At 57.4% G+C, this 24,698-nt stretch overlaps 2 protein-coding genes across 5 annotated transcripts in view; one reads left to right on the top strand and one right to left on the bottom strand.

The window, feature by feature from the left end:
- The first annotated feature begins 327 nt into the window (after positions 1 to 327).
- On the top strand, positions 328 to 20,599 carry SLC8B1 (solute carrier family 8 member B1). Of its 2 annotated transcripts, none has more exons than XM_036353265.1 (16): positions 328 to 968; positions 1,716 to 1,982; positions 5,802 to 5,954; positions 6,035 to 6,087; positions 6,212 to 6,269; positions 6,383 to 6,488; positions 6,581 to 6,748; positions 7,637 to 7,744; positions 8,159 to 8,221; positions 8,483 to 8,613; positions 10,614 to 10,755; positions 11,021 to 11,142; positions 13,104 to 13,257; positions 14,226 to 14,306; positions 14,760 to 14,824; positions 19,398 to 20,599. In XM_036353265.1, exons 2-16 carry the CDS (start codon positions 1,797 to 1,799, stop codon positions 19,593 to 19,595), a joined length of 1,788 nt encoding a protein of 595 aa, XP_036209158.1. In that variant the 5' UTR covers positions 328 to 968; positions 1,716 to 1,796; the 3' UTR covers positions 19,596 to 20,599. The 2 variants fall into 2 exon arrangements, with proteins under 2 accessions (XP_036209158.1, XP_036209159.1); XM_036353266.1 differs by having other exon boundaries at positions 330 to 968; positions 1,716 to 1,952.
- Positions 20,600 to 22,667: 2,068 nt separating this feature from the next.
- Positions 22,668 to 24,698, bottom strand: part of TPCN1 (two pore segment channel 1) — a 52,007-nt gene continuing 49,976 nt past the window's right edge. For all 3 annotated transcript variants that reach the window (XM_036353263.1, XM_036353264.1, XM_036353262.1), the window contains 3 exons: positions 24,021 to 24,160; positions 23,724 to 23,804; positions 22,668 to 22,839 (listed from right to left, as the gene is read on the bottom strand). In XM_036353263.1, coding sequence (XP_036209156.1) covers positions 22,726 to 22,839; positions 23,724 to 23,804; positions 24,021 to 24,160 — 335 coding nt within the window. In that variant the 3' untranslated portion in view covers positions 22,668 to 22,725. The remainder of the gene's footprint in view (positions 22,840 to 23,723; positions 23,805 to 24,020; positions 24,161 to 24,698) is intronic.

Below are 24,698 nucleotides of genomic sequence, written 5' to 3'. Positions count from 1 at the left end.
CTTCTTGCCCGCCCCTCCCTCGGGAACAGAACCCTTTAGTTTCACCTTTTAACTTCCCCTCTCTGGACTCCTGCTGCCTTAACTCATCTGGTTTCAGCTCGCTTCTGCTTTAGCGGCGAAAGCAGAACCTATGGGCAGACAGTGGGCTCCGAAGAGGGTGGCGAGTGAGACTGCTAGACCCTCAGGACCTCCCCGGGAGCCTGTGCCTTTAAGGGCAGGGGCGGGGCGAGCTCTAGGGGGCGTGTCCTCGGGCCGGGGCCGTGTAAGGGGCGGGGCCCGAGCGGGGGGAGCCTGGGACCAGCTCCGGGACCGGCCCGGACACAACCGCCTGGGCGGGCGGTGTCGGGGGCGGGAGGCTGGGTGGCGCGGGCCAGCGGGCGGGGACCGGGAAGGCCGTGCGAGGCCCCGCGAAGTCGAGGCTCGGAGGTGGCGGGTCCGAGGCCCTGCACGAGGTACGAGGAGCCTGCCCGCCCGCTAGGCAGACCGGCGCTCCGAGTGCAACTTCTCAGCCTCGGTCGGGTTTGCGCAGCAGCACCTGGAGGTTCTCGGAATCGCGTGTCTACCAAGTGCAGCCGCCGAGGTGGTCGCGGCCCCGGGGTCCTGCCCCGCGCCCTCCTCTGAGGTTTGCGCAACTTGCGAGCGTCGGGGGAGCGCTGGGCGCCGGTGGGCGCGCAGGAGGCCGCCCCATAGACGCCCCCCTGGACTGAGTACACGAAACCCGCGCCCCAGAAAGAGGAGGCGCGTGCGGATCCTCGCGCTGGGGGCACCGAAGGCGCGAGCATTTATCGAGCCCTCGTTGTGTGCTCCGAGGGGCCAGCGTTTGTCTCCAGGCTACGGGCGAACCAGAGGCTCGGAGGTTGGAAGTGATCGCCCCGATATTGGAAGCCGGGAGTCTCTGGCTGCGGGTCAGCGCTTCCAAGTCGGTGACAAGTGAAGTTCAGGGCAGCAAAGGGGGTTCGAGCCAACAGGTGAGGAAAGATGCTGTGCTGGTGCTTCGGCCCCTTCCCTCTCCCTCTCTTCCTCCGGGCCTCCTCCCGCCCCTGCCAGGACGTTGAGAAACGACTGTGCAAAGGATTACAAAAAACAACGTTGTTTTCTGGGCGGTGTTTTTCTTGCTGGCAAAAATAGAACCTGCTCATCCGTGACGTGTGGGAGAGCCCAGAGAAGGAAATGAATGTGCCAGAGGTCCCCCCTCAGCCCCCCAGTTTTTCTTAGGAAGAAAAACGAAGTTGTTTTTTGCCCTGATGTTTAGGGAAGAGGCTGAGTCCAGCCGGAATCTGCTAACAGGCTGTGACTGAGCAATTCGCTTCCCTCTGGGCCTCGATCTCCATATCAAAGGCACTGATGGCTTTGTGACCTCCTTGCTGTGTGGCCTCGGGCAGCTGGAGCAACTTCTCTGAGCCCTGCTCCCTCCTCTGTAAAAGGGGCGGGGACCATAACTGCTCCTGAGTTGTTCCCAGACCTAGAGGAGGAGGCGACCTCTGGCTCTGCCTCCAGGTGGCTCCTGGGTAGACTGGGAGCACTAGCACCCCCCTCTAGGCGAGTTGGGGGATGAAATGAGGCCATGGGTGCTAGTGCGTTTCTACCTTGGTTTTCCTTTGGGGGGTGGGGGAGGAAGGAGGGCGGTTCCTCAGTTGAAAAAGTTTGCAGGCCCCTCCTGCTGGGTCTTGGGGTCTTTAGTGACACTGTCCCTCCTTCTCACCCCCAACCTATAGCGGCCGGAGCTGCCAGCCATTTGAAACTGAACCACCGCGGAAGGGGAAGCAGAGGGTGAAGGCCAGGCCCCGTGGGGGCCGATGGCCGGCGGACGACGGAATGGGCACTGGGTGCTGTGCTGGCTCTGTGTGCTGCTGATGGTGGACAGAGTGTCCGTGGCCAGTGGCCTATCTACAGGGGCCCACACCAGCCCCCCATTTCCAGCCTCTGCTGTGAACCAGACCCCCGTGGTAGATGTGAGTATCCAGGCGGAAAGCTGGCATCAGGTAGGGGTGAATTCATTCAATCCACAAATTTATTGTGCACCTACTGTGTGCCAGGCACTAAGCGGATCCCTGGGATATACCAGGGAACAATAGAGAGAAAAATCCCTGCCTTCACGGAGCTGACAGTGTCCTGGGAGCTCAGATAAAGAAGTAAGCATGTGCCCTAGCCAGCTTGGCTCAGTGGATAGAGTGTTGATCTGTGGACTGAAGGGTCCGGGGTTCGATTCTAGTCAAGGGCATATGCCCTGTTGGGGGCTGGATCCCCAGTAGGGGGCATGCAGGAGACAGCTGATCAATGATTGTCATCATTGATGTTCTATCTTTCTCTCTCCCTTTCCCTTCCTCTCTGAAATCAGTAAAAATATGTAAGCTTCAGGTGGTAAGATGCTGCAAATAGGATCAAGTAATATTGGGGAGGCGGGGCTGTAAGGGGGAGGGTATATTTCCAACTGTTTCAGATTGGGTGGTCCCAGATGGCTTCTATGAGCCAAGCCCTGAATGAAGAAAAGAAGCCACTTGTACAGACCTCTGGGGGTAGAGCATTCTAGGCAGAAGAGAATAACAAGTACAAAGGTTCTGGTGGAAAAACAAGTTTAGTATGTTCCTGTAGGAGTGAGGAGGCCAGAATGGCTGTAACAGAGTGAGGGGGAGAGAGTTAACAGATAAGGATGGAGAGGTTGTGGTGGTCAGATTATAAAAGGCCTCACATGCTGAGGCTAGGAGGTTAGACTTGTTTTATGATAGTGAAGAGCCAATGGAGGGTTTTAAGCAGAGGCATGTCAAAATCAGATTTATGTATTTAAAAAAATATATATTTTATTGATTTTTTTACAGAGAGGAAGGGAGAGGGATAGAGAGTTAGCAACATCAATGAGAGAGAAACATCAATCAGCTGCCTCCTGCACACTCCCTACTGGGGATGTGCCCGCAACCTAGGTACATGCCCTTGACCGGAATCGAACCTGGGACCCTTGAGTCCGCAGGCCGACGTTCTATCCACTGAGCCAAACCGTTATGGCCAGATTTATTTTTTTCAAAGGATCTCTCTGGCTTCTCTGGGGAAAATGGATTGAGAGGGGTAAGAGTGATAGCAAGGGCACCAGTGGGGAGGCAGATGGTGGGTCTGGGAGGTAGGAAAGAAGTGGTGAGATTTGGATGTCAGAGGCGCAATAATTGGGATGGATTAGATGGAGGGCGTAGCGGTGGAAGAAAGAGAGGAGTCAGGATGGCTTTAGATTCCTGACCTCAGCCACTGGGCGGATGGTGATGACATTGACTTCGATGCACTGAGTGAGAAGCAACGGATCCCTGGGGTGAGAGGCAAACAGGTTTTCTCCCAAGGCAGGGAGGGTGTGGGCCATTGAGAACTTGCATCATTCTGTTCTGAGGTCTGTAAGGGGTGGAGAGGTCACAGTGGATTAGGGGTGAATGACTAAAGGCAGGGTCTGCTCAAGATAACGTCCCCCCACCCCTGCCCCCCAGTCCCCTCCAGCTGCAGGGGCAGAAGTTCTGCCTTCTATTTTCTTCAGCGGTTCCTCCCCACTTGTACCAACGGGCTGAGTGTCTAGCGCCTGCACCAACTTTATGGGGCTGCTAAGTGCTTTCTTGCTCTGCCCTCTGAGGCTGGCGAACGGGTAATTAGGCCATTTCACCGATGGGGAAAGCAATTTGTGGTTACTGTGGTCATACAATGGACGGCTGCCTCCTGGGGTGTGCTTGGCTGGGTGCAGGGAAACCGGGGCCAACTGTAGTTTGTATGAGATTATCTCGGATTTATCGAGCACTGGGCCAAGCTCACCAAGTCCTCCCGAAAACCCCTGACATGGGTATGATTATCTCTGTGCTATAGATGCGGACGCTGAGGTCCCGGGAGGGGAAGTTGGCCACGAGGGAAGGGGCAGAATCAGGGTTTGAACTCGTGGAAAAACGGCGCCAGTGGACTTGCTGCACGCAGGGCTGCCGCAGACACCCCTGTAATAAAGGCAGATCTGCGAAGCGCCCTAAGAGGAGGTATTCCTGCAACTTCTTGTCTCGGGGTTGCCTCCGGAGGAACCCAGGCTAGGATCAGCTCTGACTCAGCACTTTCACTTCTGGAATTCTCTCGACAAAATAGTCTTGTGTGTGCCTGGCGAGTCATGTGTAAAGAAGTTCATTGCTGCTGTTATTGGGAAATTAGGCACACCCAAATGCCCATGGTAGGGAAATGTTATCTCCACCATGGACCATTCATAGTATGAAATACTGGGGTGCTGTTAAAAAGACAACAGTGAGCCCCTAGCCAGTTTGGCACAGTGGATAGAGCATCAGCCCACAGACTGAAGGGTCCCGGGCTCTATTCCAGTCACGGGCACACACCTCGGTTGCAGACACGATCCCCGCCCTGGACATGTGCTACAGGCAACCAATCAATGTCTCTCTCTCTCTCCCCGCTCCCTTCCACTTTTTCTAAAAATCAATGGAAAAATATCCTCATGTGAGGATTAACATAACAAAACTAAAAAAAATGACTGCAGTGAGGCAGGGGCTGTGATAGGAGTAGGGTTTCTAGAGCCTCAAATGGCTGGGTTCCAGCCCTGACTACCTCGGGGCTCTGATAGGAGTAGGGTTTCTAGAGCCTCAGATGGCTGGGTTCCAGCCCTGACTACCTCGGAGTGGAACCAGGACACGGCCTTACTCTCCTCATCTGTCTGTGGGCGTGATAACAGTACCTTCCTCACAAGGTTGTTGTGCAGATTAATTGAGATGCATTTAAGCTCCTGGCACTCAGAATGTTTTGACTTTTATCACCCTCTTCATCACTCTGTATCAGGATGGCAGTACTAGAGGCCCAGTGCACAAAATTTGTGCACAGGTAAGGTCTCTAGTGGCTGCTGGCTGCCGGCTGCCAGCCGGGGCCTCCCTTCGCACCCGCCTTGCGCCCCTGGGTCGGAGTGTCCCTGAGGGCGCTCCCTTTGCACCCACCTTGGCCTGGCACCTGCCCACTCACCTGCTCCACCATCCTGCCATGGTCCCACTCTCAATGGGGGCCGGCAGTGCCTCCATTGCCACCCGCTGCCAGGGCCGCATTGCTGACGCCCACCATGTTCCGTGCCGCCCCCTAGTGGTCAGCGCACGTCTAACTCCCTGTTGGTCAAACTCCTGCCCGTGGGGACAATTTGCATGTTAGCCTTTTATTATATAGGATATGGCAAATACGTGAAGTGGTAAAAGCAGATCACAGGAAGAAGAGATTTAGGATGTGTCTGTTTCTTTAGCGTCCTCATCTATAGCACAGAGGTTTATTTAGAAAGTCACAAGTAGAAGTGATCTGTAGAAATGGGCTCAGGAAACAAGTTATAGAGGCAAAGGAAGGGCCGATGGAGCTTAGGAGAAAGAGAGGGCGAGGGAAATACACCTGTGGAGTGTGGGGAGGGCACAGGTGTGCTCCGTAGAGAGACGCCTGGGATGGATCCGTTTCTGTAAAACAAACCAAACTGTAAAATAGGGTGAATGTCCAACTGTCATCGAACTGAGAAATGTCTGTAAGGGTGCGCTTCCCACTGATCATGGCAGGATCTCTGGAGAGAGGTGGGATTATGGGCGGCAGGGATAAGGAGGGGAAATCTAGAAATCTTTCTTTATTGTTTATTGTTCTTGTTTGAAACAAACACGTATTCATGAATTGCTTGTGTTAATTTCCATCACAAGTTTATTTTTAGAAGATTACAGTGTGCAGGAGAGAGCAGGCTGCAGGGGGTCATCCTAGCTGTGTAGGTGGGCCCGGTCTGGCCACCCTTGGCGTGTGGACCTCTGAGTCCCCCCCCGCCCCCCTTCCTGCAGTGTCGTGACGTGTGTGGCCTGAACGCTTCCGACCGCTGTGACTTCATCCGGACCAACCCTGACTGCCGCAGCGAGGGGGGCTACCTGGACTACCTGGAAGGCATCTTCTGCCACTTCCCCCCCAGCCTCCTCCCTCTGGCCATCACCCTCTATGTGAGGCCCTGCTGGGGAGCCGGTGGGCGGGGCCGGTGGCCCAGGCTGGACTTAACCTTTCCCTCTCTGGCCCCACCCAGGCTTTCTGGCTGCTCTACCTCTTTCTGATTCTGGGGGTCACTGCGGAGAAGTTGTGAGTTGGCCTTGGGCTCAGGGGTCTTGGGAGGCTGACCTTGGGGCGACCCCAGGTTTGGGGGAAGGGTGGGCACAGGGGGTCCCTCACTATGGTGTCCTCACCATTTGCTGTTTCTCCGCAGTTTCTGCCCGAACTTGTCAGCGATTTCTACGACGCTCAAGCTGTCCCACAATGTGGCAGTATCCTTTGGGTCCTGTGCCCTGGCGGGAGGGCGGGGACACGGGTGGCAGCCCCAGGAGAGGCCTGGCAGGCTGGGGCCTCTGCACTGACCCCCCTTGACACGCTCCCCCATGGCGTCACCTTCCTGGCGTTTGGCAATGGTGCGCCCGATATCTTCAGCGCCCTGGTGGCCTTCTCGGACCCACACACGGCCGGCCTGGCCTTCGGGGCCCTGTTCGGTAGGAGCGGCCCTGGCTGCGGGGCGGTGGCGCAGGAGGGGGAGGTGCGGTGTGGGGGGGGGTGGGCGCTGAGCACGCGGCCTCTCCTCCAGGCGCCGGCGTGCTGGTGACCACCGTGGTGGCGGGCGGCATCGCCATCCTGCGCCCCTTCACGGCCGCCTCCAGGCCCTTCCTCAGAGACATCGTGTTCTACATGGCGGCCGTGTTCCTGACCTTCACCGCCCTCTACCGCGGCCGGGTCACGCTGGCCTGGGCCCTGGGTGAGCAGCACAGGGCCGGGCGCGGTCATCCCAGGGCTGAGGTGCGGGAGGCACAGGGGGACAGGACGGGGCGGCCAGCAGGGCACAGGGCTCCTCTGGTGCCCAGCGATGGGAGCCCCGCTCAGGTAGGGTTTGAGTCAGAAAAGGCACGTGTGGTCCAGGTAACCAAAGGGGGCAAGCGGAGCCAGGGGCTGTGTTCAGACTTTGCATAATTTCAAATGTTAACAAGCAGTCGAGCCAGGATGCTGGCCGTGGCGATCAGGGTACCAGCAGCGCACACAGTCCATCCCGTGGCTCAGGTGGCCGGGATGAGGGACAGTTGCAGGCGGTTAAGGAAAGCAGCCAGGGGCTTGGGGATGCACAGGCACCCAGGGACCCGCCCCATGGGAGCCGTTCCCCCCTTGCCCGAAGGAGCAGGGAGCGGTGGCTGGCGCCTCCCCCACCCCCATGAGCAGCAGTCCTGGCGGGTCACAGGCCTGCCAGAGCAGGGCACCCCGCGGGGGAGGGGGGATGCCCACACTCTCCCGCCGCCTTTTCACTTGCTGCCAGGCCTCCCGTGCCTGTCACCTGGGCAGCAGAGCTCAGAGGTGCCGGCTGCCGGCCCCGCCTCCAGGGCCCAGAGCAGGACACCAGCTGGAGCACCTGAGTGGGAGGCCACTGTCTGCCAGGCCTCAGGGCCTTGACTATTGGGTTGTTAGGGTGCAGGGCGGCAGGAAGGGATGGTGGGTCAGGAAGGCGGGGGAGGGGGGCGGGGGCCCCACTTACTGACACTGGGCAGGGTGCACACACACAGCCACCACCAACAGGCTCCAGCAGTGGGACGGGCAGCCCTGTCCCCGGGGCCCTGCAGCCAGGACGCCCCTTGGTGACACGCGCCCCCGGCTGCAGGTTACCTGGGCTTGTATGTTTTCTACGTGGTCACGGTGGTTCTCTGCACCTGGATCTACCGGTGGCAGCGGAGGCGGTCCCTGGTCTCCTCCATGCCAGCTACTCCAGGTGAGGGTCTGTGTTGTCCCCCACGAGAGGCCCCGTGGAGGCTGACCCCCCCCTTTCCCCCTCCCCCCGCGCCCTTCGCTGCTGCCTGACGTCTCTGAGGCCTTGGCCATTGCCCATCTCCTCTTCGTGCTTTTTCTACTCAAAGCCCCACCTCGTGCTCCTGCCTGCGCTGGGGAGGTCTCCCCTCCCTGGCCTTGTCCGCGTCTACTAGCTCCATCCTCACGTTCGAAAACCCTCTGCCCGTTAGCCTTCCTGGCTCTGTAAGGATTCCTGAGCGTGCTGGCAATGACTGAGCAATCCCAACTCCAGAGGGTCTGGCCCCTGCACCCTCCCAGTTGCCCGGGGGGCCTGCTCTGGGCGGGGATGGGGAGGTTCTGGGCTCTGGCTGGCGTGACACGCCCCTCTCTCCTCCAGAGATGCTCTCGGATTCCGAGGAGGAGGATCGGGTGTCTTCTACCACCACCAGCTATGACTACCGTGAGTCCGGGGCCCTGGGCCCAGCTGGGGTGGGGGCACCAGGGCTGGGTCGGGGAGTGGAGAGGTTCCAGGCTCCAGGATCAAGGCTGCAAACCAGCCTCCCCTCCCACCGCACCCGGCTGAGCTGTGGGCCAGTTCACCTGCCCGCCACCAGGCCCTTCTGCTTCCTCCTTCCGAGGGTGGGGAGCGCTGGTGGGAGCGGAGAGGCTTTGCTGGAGGCCGAGCCAGCCCGACACCTGCCCCTCCCTGCCTGTTCCCCAGGGGAAGAGTACCAGCCGCTGCTTTTCTACCAGGAGACCACGGCTCAGATCCTGGCCCAGGCCCTCAACCCCCTGGACTGCAGGAAGTGGAGGAACAAGTCGGCGTCCTGGAGGGTCCTCAAGGTGCTCAAGGTAGGAGAGGGCCCTGGAACTGGGCCCCTGGCTTCGTGACGGTGGCCACTCAACCTTCTCTAACTCAGCGAGGACTGCTGAGACCCCCCTGGAATTAGATAACCTGGGACTTGGTGGGGAAATTGAGTCATTGAACTTGGCTGGTGGCCTGACCTGGGGCTCAGTCCCCCACGGAGGAGAGCGTCTGCCCAGGGACAGGGAGAGAAGAGGAGGGACCCCTCCTGCCTGGGTGAGGGCGGGGACCCCGGTCTGGGTGGGAGACTGGGTCAAGGTGGGTTCCAGTGAGAACAAGATAGAGTTTTCTAATCACCTGTCACTTCCCTGGGCTGCATGACCCCTGAGGGCTGGATGTGAGCAGGGCTACGCAGGCTGGAGTCCAAATGCCTTCCCTCCCCCGGACAAGAAGTCAGCGGGCACACTCACAGCCCTTCTCTCCTCCTGGAGGAACCTGGAACCTCCACCGTGTGTCCATTTTAGGGTCCCTCAGTCCCGGCGGGCACATAAGGAGCTATATTTGCACCCCACAGTGGCTCTGGCTGCATCATGACCTTGAGCAAGTCACACCACCTCTCTGAGCCTCACTTTCCTCCACTGTCAACTGGGGGTAATGGTAATGCCTTTCGTCTGCAGTGGTTGTATCAGGAAGTTACTGTGGCGACGAAGCTGCGTAACAAATGACCCCAGAACCTCATGGATTTACAGTGGCAACCTTTTGGGTCATCTAGGGTGACTCTCTTTCCAGGCTGTGGTCCGCGGTCAGGTCTGCCCCACAGCTCCTTCTGGGGCCAGTGGGTTCTTGGGATTGTGCTGTTTTCTTGGCGGGAGAGACCGAGGCAAAGTTCACAAGCACATCGGCAGCCTCTGCTCACCTCCCATTCACCAACAGCCCTTCGGTCGCAGCAAGTGCTGTGGCCACGGTCAACAGAAATGGGACAGGGGACGACCTCCTGCCACACTCTAGTCACTTGACCAAGCGTGTGGGTGTTTGTTTCCGTTGCCGGAAGGGATGGAAGAATCGGAACAGAATCCAGCCTCCCACAGTGACTGTGGCAGCTCAATAGACTAATGTGTGTGAAGGGCTGAGTCTGGTGCCTAGCACGGAGTGAACACTCGGCCAGTGTTCCTACGAATCGGGCTGAAAACACGAGGTGTGGGGCCTGTATCCCAGCTGCATAAACCCTTCTGTGTGGCTTTAGAGAGGTTCCTCGGCCTCTCTGAGCCCCAGTGTGTTCCTCTGGAAGGTATGGCTGTCAGGACTAGTGGAGGAGGCGCTGTGATTGGCTGAATAATGCCCCCCCACCCCCCAAGATGTCCCTGTGCTGGTCCCCAGAACCTGTGGAATTGTTACCTTGTGTGGCAGATGTGACGCAGGGCCCTGAGATGGCAAGATTATCTGAATTATCTACAGGGACTCGGTGTCATCACAGGGGTCTTCACAGGGAAAGAGGGGGGCAGAGGGTCACCTCAGGAGACGGGACCCCAGGAGCACAGCTCAGAGACGGGCCCAGGAGCGCAGGCAGCGCCCTGGGAGCTGGAACAGACGAGGGAACTCGCCTCCTGCTGCCAGAAGGAGCCTTGGTTTTAGAATTCCGTCCCCCAGAGCCGGAGGGAATAGGTCTGCGTGGTCGCAGGGCAGCCGTGTGTGGCGATGTGATGCAGCAGCAGCAGGAGCCTAATCCAGGCGATAGCAGCCGGCCGGCGTGGCTCAGTGGTTGAGCGTTGACCTATGACCCAGGAGGTCACGGTTCGATTCCCAGTCAGGGCACAGGCCCGGGTTGCAGGCTCGATCCCCAGTGTGGGGCGTACAGGAGGCAACCGATCAATGAGTCTCACTGATGTTTCTATCTCTCTCTCCCCCTTTCCCTTCCTCTCTGAAATCAATAAAAATATTTTTTAAAAAAATAAACTTATAAAAAACCTTGAGAAACCGAGCTCTGGGTGCAGCCAGCCCAGACACGGGTCTCCCTGGCGACACCTTCCCCCTTTCTCGGACTTGACAGCTGCCGGTGGAGTTCCTGCTGCTGCTCACCGTCCCCCTCGTGGACCCCGACAAGGAAGACAGAAACTGGAAGCGGCCCCTCAACTGCCTGCACCTGGTGATCAGCCCCCTGGTCTTGGTCCTGACGCTGCAGTCGGGGGCCTGTGAGTACCCGCCCCCCCCCACCCCCGCCCAGGCCAGCCCACACCCCTCCTCCCCACCCACATCCCTGCGTTTTCTTGTCAACCACACCCGGCAGCAGAACCCTGGACATCCAGCAGGTACTTAATCTGTGCTGGTGTAAGGGACCCCAGCCTCCCTAGTCATGGTCTCACCCCAACTTCCTCCGTCATTCTGGGGGGGCCTCCAGGAGGAGGTGTCACGCAGGAGCTGTGCAGAGCACCGGCTCCCTTCCTCACCCCTCCGCAGACGGCGTCTATGAGATAGGCGGCCTCTTTCCTGTCTGGGGCGTAGTGGTGATCGCGGGCACGGCCTGGGCTGCAGTGACCTTTTTTGCCACGACCAACAGCGAGCCCCCCAGGCTTCACTGGGTAAGAATCCGGGGGTCTCCGGGCCGGGAGGGGGACGTGAGGTCTTCCCAGCAGGTGTCCTGCCTGCGCCTCTGGGGTCGTTGGGCCAGGAACCACTTTCTGCAATGACAGGTCTTTAAAGCCACGGTTGAGGGCTATAGTACCTGTTCAAGGTCCACTTGCTCTCTCTCTCTCTCTCTTTTTATTTGTAACAGCTTTATTTTATTGAGATGTAATTCCCATACCATAAAATTCACCTATTTGAAATGTACAGTTCAGTGGTTTTTAGTACAGTTGACCCTTGAACTTATAAGCAGACCCACACAGTCCAAATCTGTGTTGTTCAAGGGTCACTGTGTTCTCGATCCACAGGTGGGAATCCGTGGGTGCAGAGGGGCCGGCTGTAGTTAGACGTGACTTTCCGACTGCACGGGGTCAGCACCCCCAGCCCCTGCATTGTTCACGGGTCAGCCGTATATTCATAGAGTTGTACAGTCATCACCTCTATCAACTGTAGGGCATTTTCATCACCTCAAAAAGCAAACCCATATCCAGCAGTCCCACCCTGTCGCCCCTCTTCCTCCATCCCCTGTCTACTGCCCAGCTGCCTTCTGTCTCTATAGATTTGTCTATTCTGGACATTTTATATAAACGGAACCCTGCAATCTGTGGCCTTTTGTGGCTGGCTTCTTTCCCTTATTAGCAAAATGTTTTCAAAGGTGACCTACATTGTAACGTGCATCAGTAAATAGGTCTTTTTTGTGGCTGAATAATATTCTATGATGTGGCCATAGCATGCTTTTGTGTGTCCATCCATCTGGTGATGGGCATTTGGGTTGTTTGCACTTTGGGGATGTTATGAATTGTGCTGCCGTGAACATCTGTATAACAGTGTTTGTGTGGACATAGGCGTTCATTTCTCCTGGGTGTGTTTTTAGGAGCGGAATTGCTGGGTTAAATGGTAGCAGTGTGTTGACCTTCTCAAAAGCCATCCGCTGCCTTCTGCACGCAAACGCCCCCTACCGGGGATCGAGCCTGCAAATGGGCCTGTGCCCTGACGGGGAATCGAACTGTGGCCTCCTGGTTCATAGGTTGAGCCACGCCCGCCCGGCGACACTTCAATTTTTTATTGATGAAAAAAAATTGTGGTTTTTATTTTGAGAAACTTGGAGTGGATGTGCCAACCCAGAGGGCTCGAACTCCCAGCTCATTGCTCATGTAGAGAAATGGTTTTCAGCCAGTGTTTCTTACTAGTCCTTGAAGTCTGACACCTGCTTCGGCAGGGATGGACCTTGAAAACATGGTGCTAAGTGAACACGTGGTCACACAGGACCACATCTTGTAGAAGTCAGTGAGGCCACTTATATGACATGTCTGATCCACAGAGACAGGAAGTAGAGGGGAGGGGCTGGGGTGAAGGTTGGGGGCATGGGGAGGGACTGCTAACAGAGTGTGTGTGTATATATATATATATATATATATATATATATATATTTGTATATATTTATTTCAGAGAGAAAGGGAAAGGGAGAGAGAGATAGAAACATCAATGATGAGAGAGAAGCATTGATTGGCTGCCTCTTGCACGCCCCCACTAAGGGTTGAGCCCGCAACCCAGCATGTGTCCCTGACTGGAATTGCACCCCGGACCCTTCAGTCCACAGGTCAGCACTCTATCCACGGAGCCACGCCGGCCAGGGCAGGGAGCTTCTTTTTGTGATGATCCGTGGCATTTGGCCCGTAGACCAGAAATCTGATGAAAGCTATGGGAACCTCTTCTCGAAATAGCAATATTCAGCTACCATTGTATCGAGCACTTACTGTGTACTTGGCTCTGGTTTCCTTGCATCTATTAACTCATTATGGGCTCATGACAACCTCGAGAAGTCGGCACTGTTATCGCCCCGTTTCACAGATGAGGAACTGAGGCTGTGTCTGTGGGGGCCGGCCTTGGTCCCACCCGCACGCTGTCCCCTCCCCAGATCTTTGCCTTCCTGGGCTTCCTGACCAGCGCCCTGTGGATCAACGCGGCCGCCACGGAAGTGGTGAACATCTTGCGGTCCCTGGGCGTGGTCTTCCGGCTGAGCAACACCGTCCTGGGCCTCACGCTGCTGGCCTGGGGGAACAGCGTAGGAGGTGACTGGGGACTCAGGGGGCGGGGGCGGGGGCGGGGGCGGGGTGAGCACAGCCACATCCCTGCCCTTCGCTCCCCCAGCCAGAGTGGCACGGAGCAGGGACGTCCAGGGCACTTCCCTCAGCATGGGCTGAGCGCCCGCTGACGTTTTTATTTATTTCTTTTTAAATATGTTTTTATTGATTAGAGAGAGAGAGGAAGGGAGAGAGAAAGAGAGAGGGAGAGAGGGAGAGAGAGAGAGAGAGAAACATCAATGAGAGAGAACCATCATTCGGTGCCTCCTGCACACCCCTGACTGGGGATGGAGCCCACAACCTGGGTATGTGCCCTGACTGGGAATTGAACCAGCAACCTCTTGGTATATGCTGTGACCCTCAACCAACTGAACCACAGTGGCCAGGGCCCCACTGACCTTTTGGAGTGACCATCACTGGGCATCGGGATGCCCTGAGCCAGGAGGTTCTGTGGAAGCCCAGTGCGGCTCCCCTCTTGCACGGACGCTTGCGGCTCCCCAGAGTCAGGCAGGGTGTGTGCATGCGTGTGTGACATGTATTCGCACGTACATACACACACAATTCTCTAGCTGCAGCCGCCATGTCGGGCTGGCCAGGTTGTGACCAAAGAAGGTGTTGGGGGGCTAAAATCTCCTCTCACTCACCTTTTCCTAATTTGCATGGAGACACCTAATTTGCATGGAGATACCGAATATGCTAGCAGCAGATGGACTCAGGTGAAAATCGGGGGTTGCCTGTCACACCCACAAAGTTGCCTCTGCTGAGAAGAGGGGGGTGAAGGAAGGGAATTGTGTCTTAGGGGTCGCTGTGGCCTCTCATAGCCAGCCAGCTAGTGCCAGGCCCGGGGGCATTTATCCGCGTTTGTTGGCCGAAGGACTGTGGGTAAGAAGGAAGGAGTGAGTGACCGGGAGGCCGGGGCAGCCACTCACCACGCCAGCCTTCTCGTTCCCCCGCAGATGTCTTCTCCGATTTCACGCTGGCCCGCCAGGGCTACCCCCGGATGGCGTTCTCCGCCTGCTTCGGCGGCATCATTTTCAGTATCCTTCACGGTGCCCGGTTCTCAGTGCAGGCCTACCCTCGGGGCTGTAACTCCAGGGCCCTTTCGTTCCCACTGAGCCGGCTCTGACCTCTCAGGTTGGGGTGGGAAGGAGGGGCCCTGCCTGAGCAGAGTCCCCTGAGCAGTCCCTAGAGGTGGCCTTGACCCGTGCTCCGTCCCAGTCCCCCAGTGGACCATGGGCGGTCACTTTACCTGGCCGAGCCTCAGGTTCCCATGTACTGAGTGCCCACCAGGCACTGAGCATGTCTGTCACTGGTTCGAGCCTCAGGGATTGAGTGCAAATGCCCACTGGACGCTCGCCCTCCTAGACCTGGCTGAGGTCTCTCGGGCAGGGTTTGGGAGCTGGTGGGGGGTGTAGATCATAGGGAAAGCCAATGGCTGTGTGGTCAGGGTTATGGGGTGGTTCCAGCAAGTTTCCTGAGCCAGGCTGCAGATGTGCTGGTGGGAGTGGGCCTGGGCTGCCTGCTGCAGATCTCCAGGGGCCACGCCGAGGTGAAGGTGAGTGGCCAGTGGCCAGGCCCTTCTGCAACGGGCCTCCTTACCATGTCCCCTCCTTCTTCTCTTCCTCCTCCTCCTCCTCTTCCCCCCCCCCCCCCCCCTCTTGTCCTCTGGATAACAGGTGACTCACACCTGAGCACTTTGCACTTCCTGGGAGAGGACTTGTCTAAATTCGGCACAAGTCTGATCTGTAGAATATCTTTAAAATGTTTTGCATGTAGGGTTGGAAAAATGTATTCCTTCCAATTCAGAGTGATAAGCTGTAGTTTGGGGGGAAGGGGCCGGAGGCCCCTGGATTCAAGTGTTGGTCCCATCAGTTAAGCCTCCTGCTATATGACTTTGGATGAGTTAGGACATCTCTGAGCTTCAGTTTCCTCACCTGTGAAATGGGGCTGGTGATACCACCCCACCACACCCCTCCCCCACTTCCTGGATAAGCACCCACGAGGTCAGGGCCGGGCTGAACACCTCATCCCAACGCTGTCCACACGGGCGGGCCGGGAGGAGAGGGAAGGTGCCATCGGTTGGAGACAGCCCTAGAACGGGGCTCCAGCAGATGTGGAGAAGGTTCTGAAACACATTGAGGGTCAAAGGTCTCACTTCAAGAGGACCTGAGAATTCCCTGAGGAGCTGCAAGAGACCTCCTGGCCCAGGCATTCCAGGGGCCCGGCTGGGCGGCTGCGTTTTATTTCTATTTTTAAAAATATATATTTTATTGATTTTTTACAGAGAGGAAGGGAGAGGGATAGAGCGTTAGAAACATAGATGAGAGAGAAACATCGATCAGCTGCCTCCTGCACATCTCCTACTGGGGATGTGCCCGCAACCAAGGTACATGCCCTTGACCGGAATCGAACCTGGGACCTTTCAGTCTGCAGGCTGACGCTCTATCCACTGAGCCAAACCAGTTAGGGCTGGGCGGCTGCATTTTAATGTAAGCTCCCTGCCGACTGATGAGGGCAGGACACTTAAGTGACTCAGTCCCAAGGTGGAAAATTCAGATACTGCTGGCCGGGGCCCGGCAGGTGATGGAAACGTCTGGGCTGTTCAGGTGGGCCTCATGGGGCCAGGTAGTCAGGTTTTCTAGAGAGGAAATCGAGGTTCCTGGGTGAACTTTCGCTCTTTTAAAATATTGGCCTGGCTGGTGTGACTCAGTGGTCGAGCGTGGATCTATGAACCAGGAGGTCAGATCTAGTGGGGGTGGGGTGGTGAGCAGGAGGCAGCCGATCGATGATGTTTCTCTCATTGATGTTTCTCTCTGTCTATCCTTCTCTCTTCCTCTCTCTCTAAAATCAATGAAAACAGAAAAAATTAAAATGTTGAGCAGGGCAAACAGCAAGGCAGCCAGTTTGCATCCCCTATCCCAGCATCTCTATGCGGAAGGCTGTGACTTGGGAGACCAAACGAGGGGGAGATTAGATGAGGCGGGGACCCTGGGGATGGTTTTAGGGCTCAGCGAGTGAACGCTCTTGGAATGTCCGGAGGCTGAGGTGGGTATTGATGGGAGCAGAGCCCCCCCCCCCCCCCTTCCTCCTGGCTCTGAGTCTTCAGTAGCCTCTGCGGCTGCTGACCTGCAATGAGCCGGCAGGAGGGCCAGCCTTTCCGGAGGCCACGCCCAGAAGCAAATGGCTACTTACCCTGCTTGAAAAGTTGGCCTTTCTCAAAGGTGTAAACACACTGCAAATTTTGCTGGTACTCTTCCTGGGTTTCAAGATTCCTTTCCTTATCGATTCTCAGGCAGGTGCAGATAATGGGGCCTTAGGGTGGCCCCCTGATGAGAGTGTTAACGTAAAAAACCATTGAAACCTGTAAAGAATTTTTTGAGTTTATTTGAGCCAAACTGCCGACATATGCCGGGAAGCAGAACCTCAACGAATTGAGATAGTGCTCCGGAGAATGGCGGGCTACATCTGTATTTATACATTGCAATCAAAGGAAAGGGATGTAGGTGGGTTACATGAAATTCATTGGTGATAGATTAAGGAGGAGGGATAATGCAAAGTGAGGAAACCCCTGGGATTGGATAAGAAGTAAAATGATGGACACATACTTAGGTGGGTGCAGGAACAATTAACATGATGATGACGGAATCTGTGGTATCTGTCCGGGCGCCCAGCACATTTTGTTGTGCCCCAGGGGCTCCAGAAAAAGGGAAGTTACAAGTTACCCAGACGTTTCAAGGGTGTGTTATAGATGCAAAAAGACAGATAGGCTCAGTTAAGGTAAAGGTTGACCTTGTCAGTGAAGATACTGGCCTAGGACGTAACTGCCCACCAAAACTGCTTTAGTTAAATTTCAGACCATCCTTTGTGGTGACTTTAGGTCTCTGAGTTTGCAAGACCGCCAGGTGGGCCTCCCCTGAGCTTGTCAGGTCAGCATGTGGCCCCTTTCGTCCACCGGAGTGTGTATGTGCATTCCACCGGCTTTGTGTGTAGAAAACACCCCTGCTATTCATTACGACGCCAGGCAGGCTCCTGGGAAGGCCGTCTAGGAAGGGTGTCCGTGGAGTGAGCCCTGGCCGGTTTGGTTCAGTGGACCAAAGGGTCTCTCTCGGGTTCGATTCCTGGTCAAGGGCACGTACCTCGGTTGCAGGTTCCCCAGCCTTGGGTGGGGGCTGTGTGGGAGGCAACCAGTTGATGTCTCTCTCTCTCCGTCCTCCCTTCCATTTCTCTCCTCTCTTCCTTCCACTATCTCTAGAAATCAATGGAAGAAATATCCTCAGGTGAGGATTAAAAAATAATAAAATTGGGGAAAGAAACAAAATACTGGCTGCTCATAAACGCTCACTGTCATATGAGCCAGTTCTCAGATTTGACGCACAGGTCTGTGTGTTTGTGCACCGACACCCGTGTGCACCCACCTGTGTGCACATGCATCTGTGTCCCTGTGTGGGGAGGCAGGGCAGGGTATTGGTTAAGAGCTGCGACTTCCCCAGGGCTCTGTCACTTACTGATGACTCAGTCTCTGACGCGCCCCCTAGGAGTGGTTGTGAAGATGAAAGGCTGTGAGTGTTAGATCCTCGGCCTATGTTAGACACACGCTAAGTCCAGGAGGAGGAGAAGTGAGGTGGGGACAGTTTCATTTCCTTTTCTGTGCTGCTTGAGAATTTTTCAACAATGTCACGTGATGTATATCGAACATATTGTACCCGAGCCCTACTGCTGCCCTGACAGATGAGCACAGGCTGTTCAGGCGACACGAGGGCACCAGGTGTCGGACCGGTGGGGTCACAGCAAACCTGGGTTCAGCAGCCTCGGTCCTTGGGTTCTGGCTGGGAAAGGATTCAGAGCCAAGACCCAGACTGTAAGAGAACGTTTCTTTGGTAAATCACAGAGATAGAAGTAATTCCTAGAATAAATGGGCTTAGGCCCGGCCGGTGTGGCTCAGTGGTTGAGCGTCGTTCCATGAACCAGGAGGTCACGGCTCAATTCCTGGTCAGGACATCTGCCCGGGTTGCAGGCTTAATCCCTAGTAGGGGGCGTGCAGGAGGCAGCCGATCAATGATTCTCTCATCATTGATGTTTCTAACTCTCTATCCCTCTTCCTTCCTCTCTGTAAAAAATCAATAAAATATATATTTTTTTAAAAGGAAGTAGTTTAGGAAGCAAGTTAAGAGGTAACGGAAGGGCCCTTGGAGCTTGGGAGTGAGGAGGTTAATGGTAACACACCTGGGGGGTGGGGGGAGGAGGAAGAGGAATAGGAAGGGGCGGGTAAAGGGGAAGGCGCAGCGTGCTTCCCAGAGGGAGCGGGAGAGCTCACGGGTCCTCCTCCGTCCTAAGAGGGGTTTTTTCTTTGTTTTTTTGTTAATCCTCACCCGAGGACATTTTTTTCAATTGATTTTCTAGAGAGAATGGGAGGGGGAGACACAGAAATGATGTGAGAGAGACACATCGACTGGTTGCCTCCCACACGCCCCCCGACCCGGGGCCAGGATCAGGCCTACAACCAAGGTACGTGCCCTTGACCGAAATGGAGCCTGAGACCCTTCAGTCCACAGGTCAACGCTCTAACCGCTGAGCAAACCGGGTAGGACCCCCCTAAGGGTTTAAGGGTGGCAGTTTTAGGGGAGATGCTAGAATATGCAGCAGCTTTCCAGGTGTGCCCTTTCAGGGTCGCGGTCTCGCTGATTGCTTGGCGTGCACCAGGAAGGGGGTCATCATTCCAGGCACCTGGCCCTGACGCCAGCCCCAGCCGAGGCTGGTTTTGGTGCTTATCTGGGCCTGGAGCTGACGTACAACTGAGGCCCAGATGTTCTCTAGGGAGGAAAGGTCCGGGGCCCTGGTCTGAACCCCGTGACTAGTGTAGACTAGGGGAGGATGGTCCCCCTGGGGCAGGTCCCACCCTACAATTGATTGTCCGTTGCTAGGCACCTGGGGCTGTCCACCCCGTGATCTGTACCCGGCCCATCGTCCTTGCTCTGCTCACGTCTGTCTTACTGCCTCCCACACAACTAGGTGGCTTCAAACACTGAAGGTCCGGGTGGGGCAGGCCTTCGCTGGCCCCTAGCAAGGGGCCCTCAGCATCAGTTTGATTGACCGATGGCTGTATCGTGACCTGGCCTCTCTCCCTGCAGCTGGAGCCAGAGGGCCTGTTGGTGTGGGTCTTGGCGGGCGCCCTGGGCCTCAGCCTCGTCTGTTCCCTGGTCGCGGTCCCGCTGCAGTGCTTCCAGCTGAGCAAGCTCTACGGCTTCTGCCTGCTCCTCTTCTACGTGAGCTTCCTCGTGGTGGCCCTGCTCACCGAATTTGGGGTGATTCACTTGAAAAGTGTGTGAGTGGAGCTGTGCGCCGGGTCCACCTGGTGGCCGGGAGGTGTCACTGCAGGCGGTGAGCTGGAAGATGGATGAGGACGGAGACCGAGGCGCCTTCGGTAGAGCCCGCGTGGGCATGCGTGGCGGGCGCGCGGTGTGGGCTGGATCGAGGGGTCGCTCGCTTTGCTAGAGGTTCCCAGGCACTGCTGTGTGCAGGGAGGAAGCCAAGCCTCCTTTCTGGGGCTGTGGAGACTGGACCTGAGGGGGCGGACAGTCCCAGGCGGAAGGAAGGAGCCTTCCTTGTTATCGCGAGCCTCTCGAAGGTGGGGTGTAGGGGGTGCCGGGGTGCCGTTCAGCTGGTGTTGGAAGGATCGCGAAGTGTTCAGGGCTGGAGGCGACTAAGAGGCCCAGCCCCACCCGTAGGTGTCCCTGCCACCCACCTGCATCGTCTCAGGGCTCACATGCTGCCAAACCCAGGCTTAGGGACTCAGGACGGTGGGGCCGTGGACAGGGCGCCTGAGGTGCCTGGGCCCCGGGCCGTCGTGGGCCGAGTCCTAGAGCTGCACCGTCCGACAGAATGGGAATGAATTTTCTAGTCACCACGTTAATAAAGCCCGAAGAAGCAGGTGACGTTTTCACAGAAATGTGTTTTATTGAACCCAGAGGCTCCAAACTGTCAGCCCACGGCTCGGCTGCCACACGGACGGTACAGCTCTAGGCTCCACCTCCGGGACCACCCACTGGCTGAAGGCAGACTCCTGTGTCCTGCTCGTTGGGTTTTCCGGCTGCAAAACCAGAGGGGATTTGTGCCTTGTGCCTACCTCAGGGGGACCCCTGGGCTGGGGTTCCAGTGCCCCCACATTCTGGGGAGGACCAGGCACCCCACCCCCACCCCCACCCGCCATCAGTGACCTGCTTCAATTAGCACCTGAAGCATTTGCCTCATTGCCTTATGCCGGCAGGAAAGGGATTCAGCTGTCTTTTCTTCCCGAGAAAAGTTATTAAATATTTCAAGTTTGAAGGTTGAAGGTTCTTGGGCCTGATGTATGGGCTTTGGGGCACATGTGGGGGTGGGGCTGGGGCTGAGCTGGGGTCGGGAAGGGGACCTCCCTGCATCCCCCACGATCGCAGAATGTCGATGTCAGGAGGCGGCAGCCACACTTACAAAGCAGAGGCGCTTTTATTAATATGCCAGAAGCCGGAGACACCGTGGGTTTTCTAGGTAACAAATCGCCAACGTACAAAACCTTACAGGGCCATTCCTGCTGTCCGTACAAAATGATTGTCGCGTGGTGTGGAGTAAGGCGGGGGTGGGGGGCAAGGAGGGGCCATGACGGTCACAGACAGGTCGCTTGACCCAGGCAGCTCGGTCTCAGCGTGGTTTCGCAGCTGCGTGGGGAGTGAGGGCGTCTGGGCTGGTGATGTCCCGGGTCCCGCAGAGCTCACAGCCCTGGGACTCCTACTCCCTGTGCCCGTGCGCAGGTTTGAGGACCAACTTGACCAGGCCATGGAGACCCTGGGACAGGCGCCGACCAGTGACTGCACTAAGCAGGTCTAGACTAGACCCTGCCCTCCTGTGCCAGCCCTCACTGTGGGCCGCAGGGCCCCTGTGGGCAGAGGAAGGGGTTAGGGTGAGGCCCGAGGCTCAGGTGGAGCCCTCCTGCTTCCGAAATGCCCGTTTCAGTACAAAAGCTACAAGGCACCCAGTTGTGCAAATAAGTTTCCTCTCGGGAGGTGGAGAGGTCCTGGCCCGGTGCCCAGCTGCCCGATGGCCCCTGACAGGCTGCCAGCCTCCTGCCCCCTGTGGGGATCCCAGTGGCTTCCTGGTGTCCCCAAAGGGCTGTGCTTTAACGAAAATGCCCACTCCTCTCCCGGGAGGGGCAGAGCTGCGCACTGTGGGTTACAGGGATCAGCTGGGCCTTGGAGAGGGTGCTGGGTACTGTACCCGGGGTCAGGCCTGCCCTGCTGGGAACCTCAGCCCACCCGCCCTCCTAAGCCACAGGAGGCTGTGGAGGCAGCTGAGAGCAGGGGCCGCCCCTGCCCCCCTACCCCTGCACCCCTTTGCCTCCAAGCTCCCTCCTCTGACCCTGCTGTGCCCTCACTGGGGCTGCCAACCCCAACAGCCTGCTTCCGATTCGAGCACCGAGGCACCCCACCCACTCTGACCTCAGCTCCCCAGGCACCAGGGGGACTCGGGGCGCCATGGGTTCACTCACACCTGCTTCGGCACCAGCCACGCCTCCCGGTGAGGCCCTGGTGCCCAGTAGCAGAGCTAATGCACAGTGTGAAGGGCTTGAGCAGAATCCTGAGGAACCTGCACATCTTTCTGCCTGGACAGCCCATACAAGCAGGGGGAGGGGCTCAGTGGAGAAAGCTGTTGCCGGGATGGGTCTGGGTGTAGCCCTCAGCCTCACCCTTGCTCCCCACCCCCGTCCCCCTTCCGTGCTGGGCCTGGATTCCAGCCGAGGCTGTTAGGATTTTCAGCAACCAGAGTTGAAACCTGACCAAAAGGGGGGTGGGACAGAAGGCTTAGAGCCAGGACTCGAGACGCGCCAGGCACTTGCCGGCCAGCACCGGCCGAGACCTGACCACTGAGACCTGACCACATGGTACAGTCACACCGATTCCACTTTCCATTAGGTCATGGGCACAGGTCCCCGAAGGACCGTCCTATTCCATTATCACAGAGAAATACACACCCGAGGATGTGGGTTTTCTCCTTCGTAAGTGGTTTTGTCCCTAAAGCAAGACAGAAACCCGTGACGAGGCCGCAGCGGAAGTTAATGGGGAAGCTGTCAGCTGGGACGTGAGCCTGAAGGCGTCAGGAAGACGTGGGTGTGAGTGTGGCCTGGGGAGGGCCGGCCCCCGTGAGGGCAGAGTCCATTCCAGCCGCGTTCCTGGGGAAGGGCCTTCCTTCCAGCGCTTTCTGCCTGGCCGCGCCCCAGAGCAAACTGGCTTCTGGAGTTCAGGAAAACAGGGTGAGGTTACAAACCAAACCCCACCTTGTCTGCCTGTCTTTTCCGCTGTCTCTATAAATATGTGCATATATATGGACATGTGCATATGTGTATATACACATTACTTCGATACATCGTAGTAAAATAACGCTATTGTGTTATTGCATAGAAGAGATGGCTTTCGGGAGTGAGCTGGCTTAGGTGATGGTCTGCGAGCGCTGGCGGCCGCCTGGGGGCTGCTGGGTGGCGGGGGCACCGCTGCCGTCGGACTGCTGCTGCTCCTGCTTGCGGGTGTGTTCCTCGTACCACTCCTAGGGCACAGGGCAGATGGGTGGGCGCTGAGTGGGCGGCATCCTTCCAGCCTCGGGGCTGGGGGACCACCCAGGATGGAGGAGTGGGCTGCCAGGGCCTCTTCCAGCTCCCGGCAGCGCTGCTGTGAAAGCAGTTTGAGGAAATTGAACAGCTCACCTGCCTCAGGCCATCGTGTGACATTTTCAGGGACAGGTATTCCGGTGATTAAGGAATTAAAAAACACGCCGTGTGTTTAAATCTGAACCACAGAACTTAGAGCTTAAAAAACACCACGAGGGCCGAGCTCTGTGCCCCCTCGTCTCACGGAGGGGAAACCGAGGCCGGGGGTGGAGGGCAGACCCGAGCGCGGGCTCCGTGCCGTCACCGCTCACAGATGAGAAAGGGCCCACCTGCCCGCGGCACAGAGCCAGCAATCCAGCCCAGGGCTCCGGCACCAGAGCTCCCGCTGGTCCCCTCCGCACCACCCAGTGCCCTGCAGCCTCCCAGTTTCGGGCGTGAGCACCGCAACGGTAACGACTGGGTTCCCGCTGTGAGAACGCCAGGAAACAAGGCAGCTGCTGGGAGGGAGACCCTCCGGGACCCCCGGGGGGGAGGGGAGACGCCCAGGGGAGGCAGCCAGCGGCTCTGTCCCGGACGCAGCGTGCCGGCCACGTGGTGCTGGGTAAGATGTTTGCCTCAGCTGGCAGTGTGGGAAGATGGGGAGAGTTTGTAAAAAAACACAAAACAAAATTGGCTTCTCCCTTCTCTTAAATTAGAAAAAACCCAAACAGTAAAAAAAAACACGCAGAGACCCGCTGGGCACAGCAGGCCTTACTCCTATGGTCTGTGAGGCTGGGCCTGGGAGAGGCCCCGTGCCCCTGGGCGGCGGGGCGGGCGCTCCTACCCGGATCTCCTCCTGGTACATCTTCAGGCTCAGGTCACTCTTGGTCCTGGATCTCCGCCCCAGGAACACCACGGTGCCTTGCTGTGGACGAGCAGAGGCTGCAGGCCCCACCGTGCCAGGCCCGGGCACCCACCCCTCCCCCCGCACAGGCCTTGCCCGCTCCCCTGGCTTTTACTACGATGCCACCCAAAAGTGTCACCAAACCTTGAGGGGCTGGACGGTGGGGGTGGGACTCCACTTGGCTATAGCGCCCTCTTCCCAGCCTGGTTTCCTGCCGGGACGGGGCGCTATCCTCACCTCGTTTCTCTCCATCTGGGAGAGGACCTTGAGCAGCCGGGGGATGTCCGCCGCCGCGCCCCGCGCCTCCCGGGACAGCTTGAGGACGGCGAGCAGCTCGTCCTTGGACAGTTCCTTCTCCACAGTGATGCCACCGTCAACTGCAGTGGGGAAGGGACCTGGGCTCAGGGGCCTCCTCCCCGCTGTCCCTACCAGGGTCCTAAGGTCCCTCTCCTGTCCCCCAGCCCCCACTGTGGCTCTGCTGTGGGTGTGCGGATTGATGGTCAGGCCAGCAGCTCACAGGGGACAGAGGGTTTTGGAGGCAGCCTCCAAGCAGAAAGAGAAGGGTCAGCCGGCCGGTGTGGCTCAGTGGTTGGGCCTGGACCCAGGAACCACAAGGTCTCCAATGCGATTCCCAGTGAAGGCACGTGCCCGGGTGTGCAGGAGGCAGCCGAGCGATGTCTCTCTCTCACTGATGTTTCTCTCTCTCTCCCCTTCTCCCTTCCTTTCTCACTAAAAATCTATTTAAAAACAACGTGTTTTAAAAAAGGGTCAGACAGCCTGATAGGATAGAGACTTGGAAACAAGTAGTAACAGGTATGTGGCCCTTTTGAGGGAGAGTCTGGGAAGGATGGGGGGTCAGTCTGCAGAGATCTGCGCCACCTGGAGGCGCAAGGGGATTAGGAGCCGGGACCTCCC

Source organism: Myotis myotis, unplaced genomic scaffold (assembly GCF_014108235.1).
Source record: "Myotis myotis isolate mMyoMyo1 unplaced genomic scaffold, mMyoMyo1.p scaffold_m19_p_20, whole genome shotgun sequence".
Classification (NCBI taxonomy): domain Eukaryota; kingdom Metazoa; phylum Chordata; class Mammalia; order Chiroptera; family Vespertilionidae; genus Myotis; species Myotis myotis.
The sequence above is the reverse complement of the archived record's forward strand: the minus strand, read 5'-3'. Positions and strand labels throughout refer to the sequence as shown.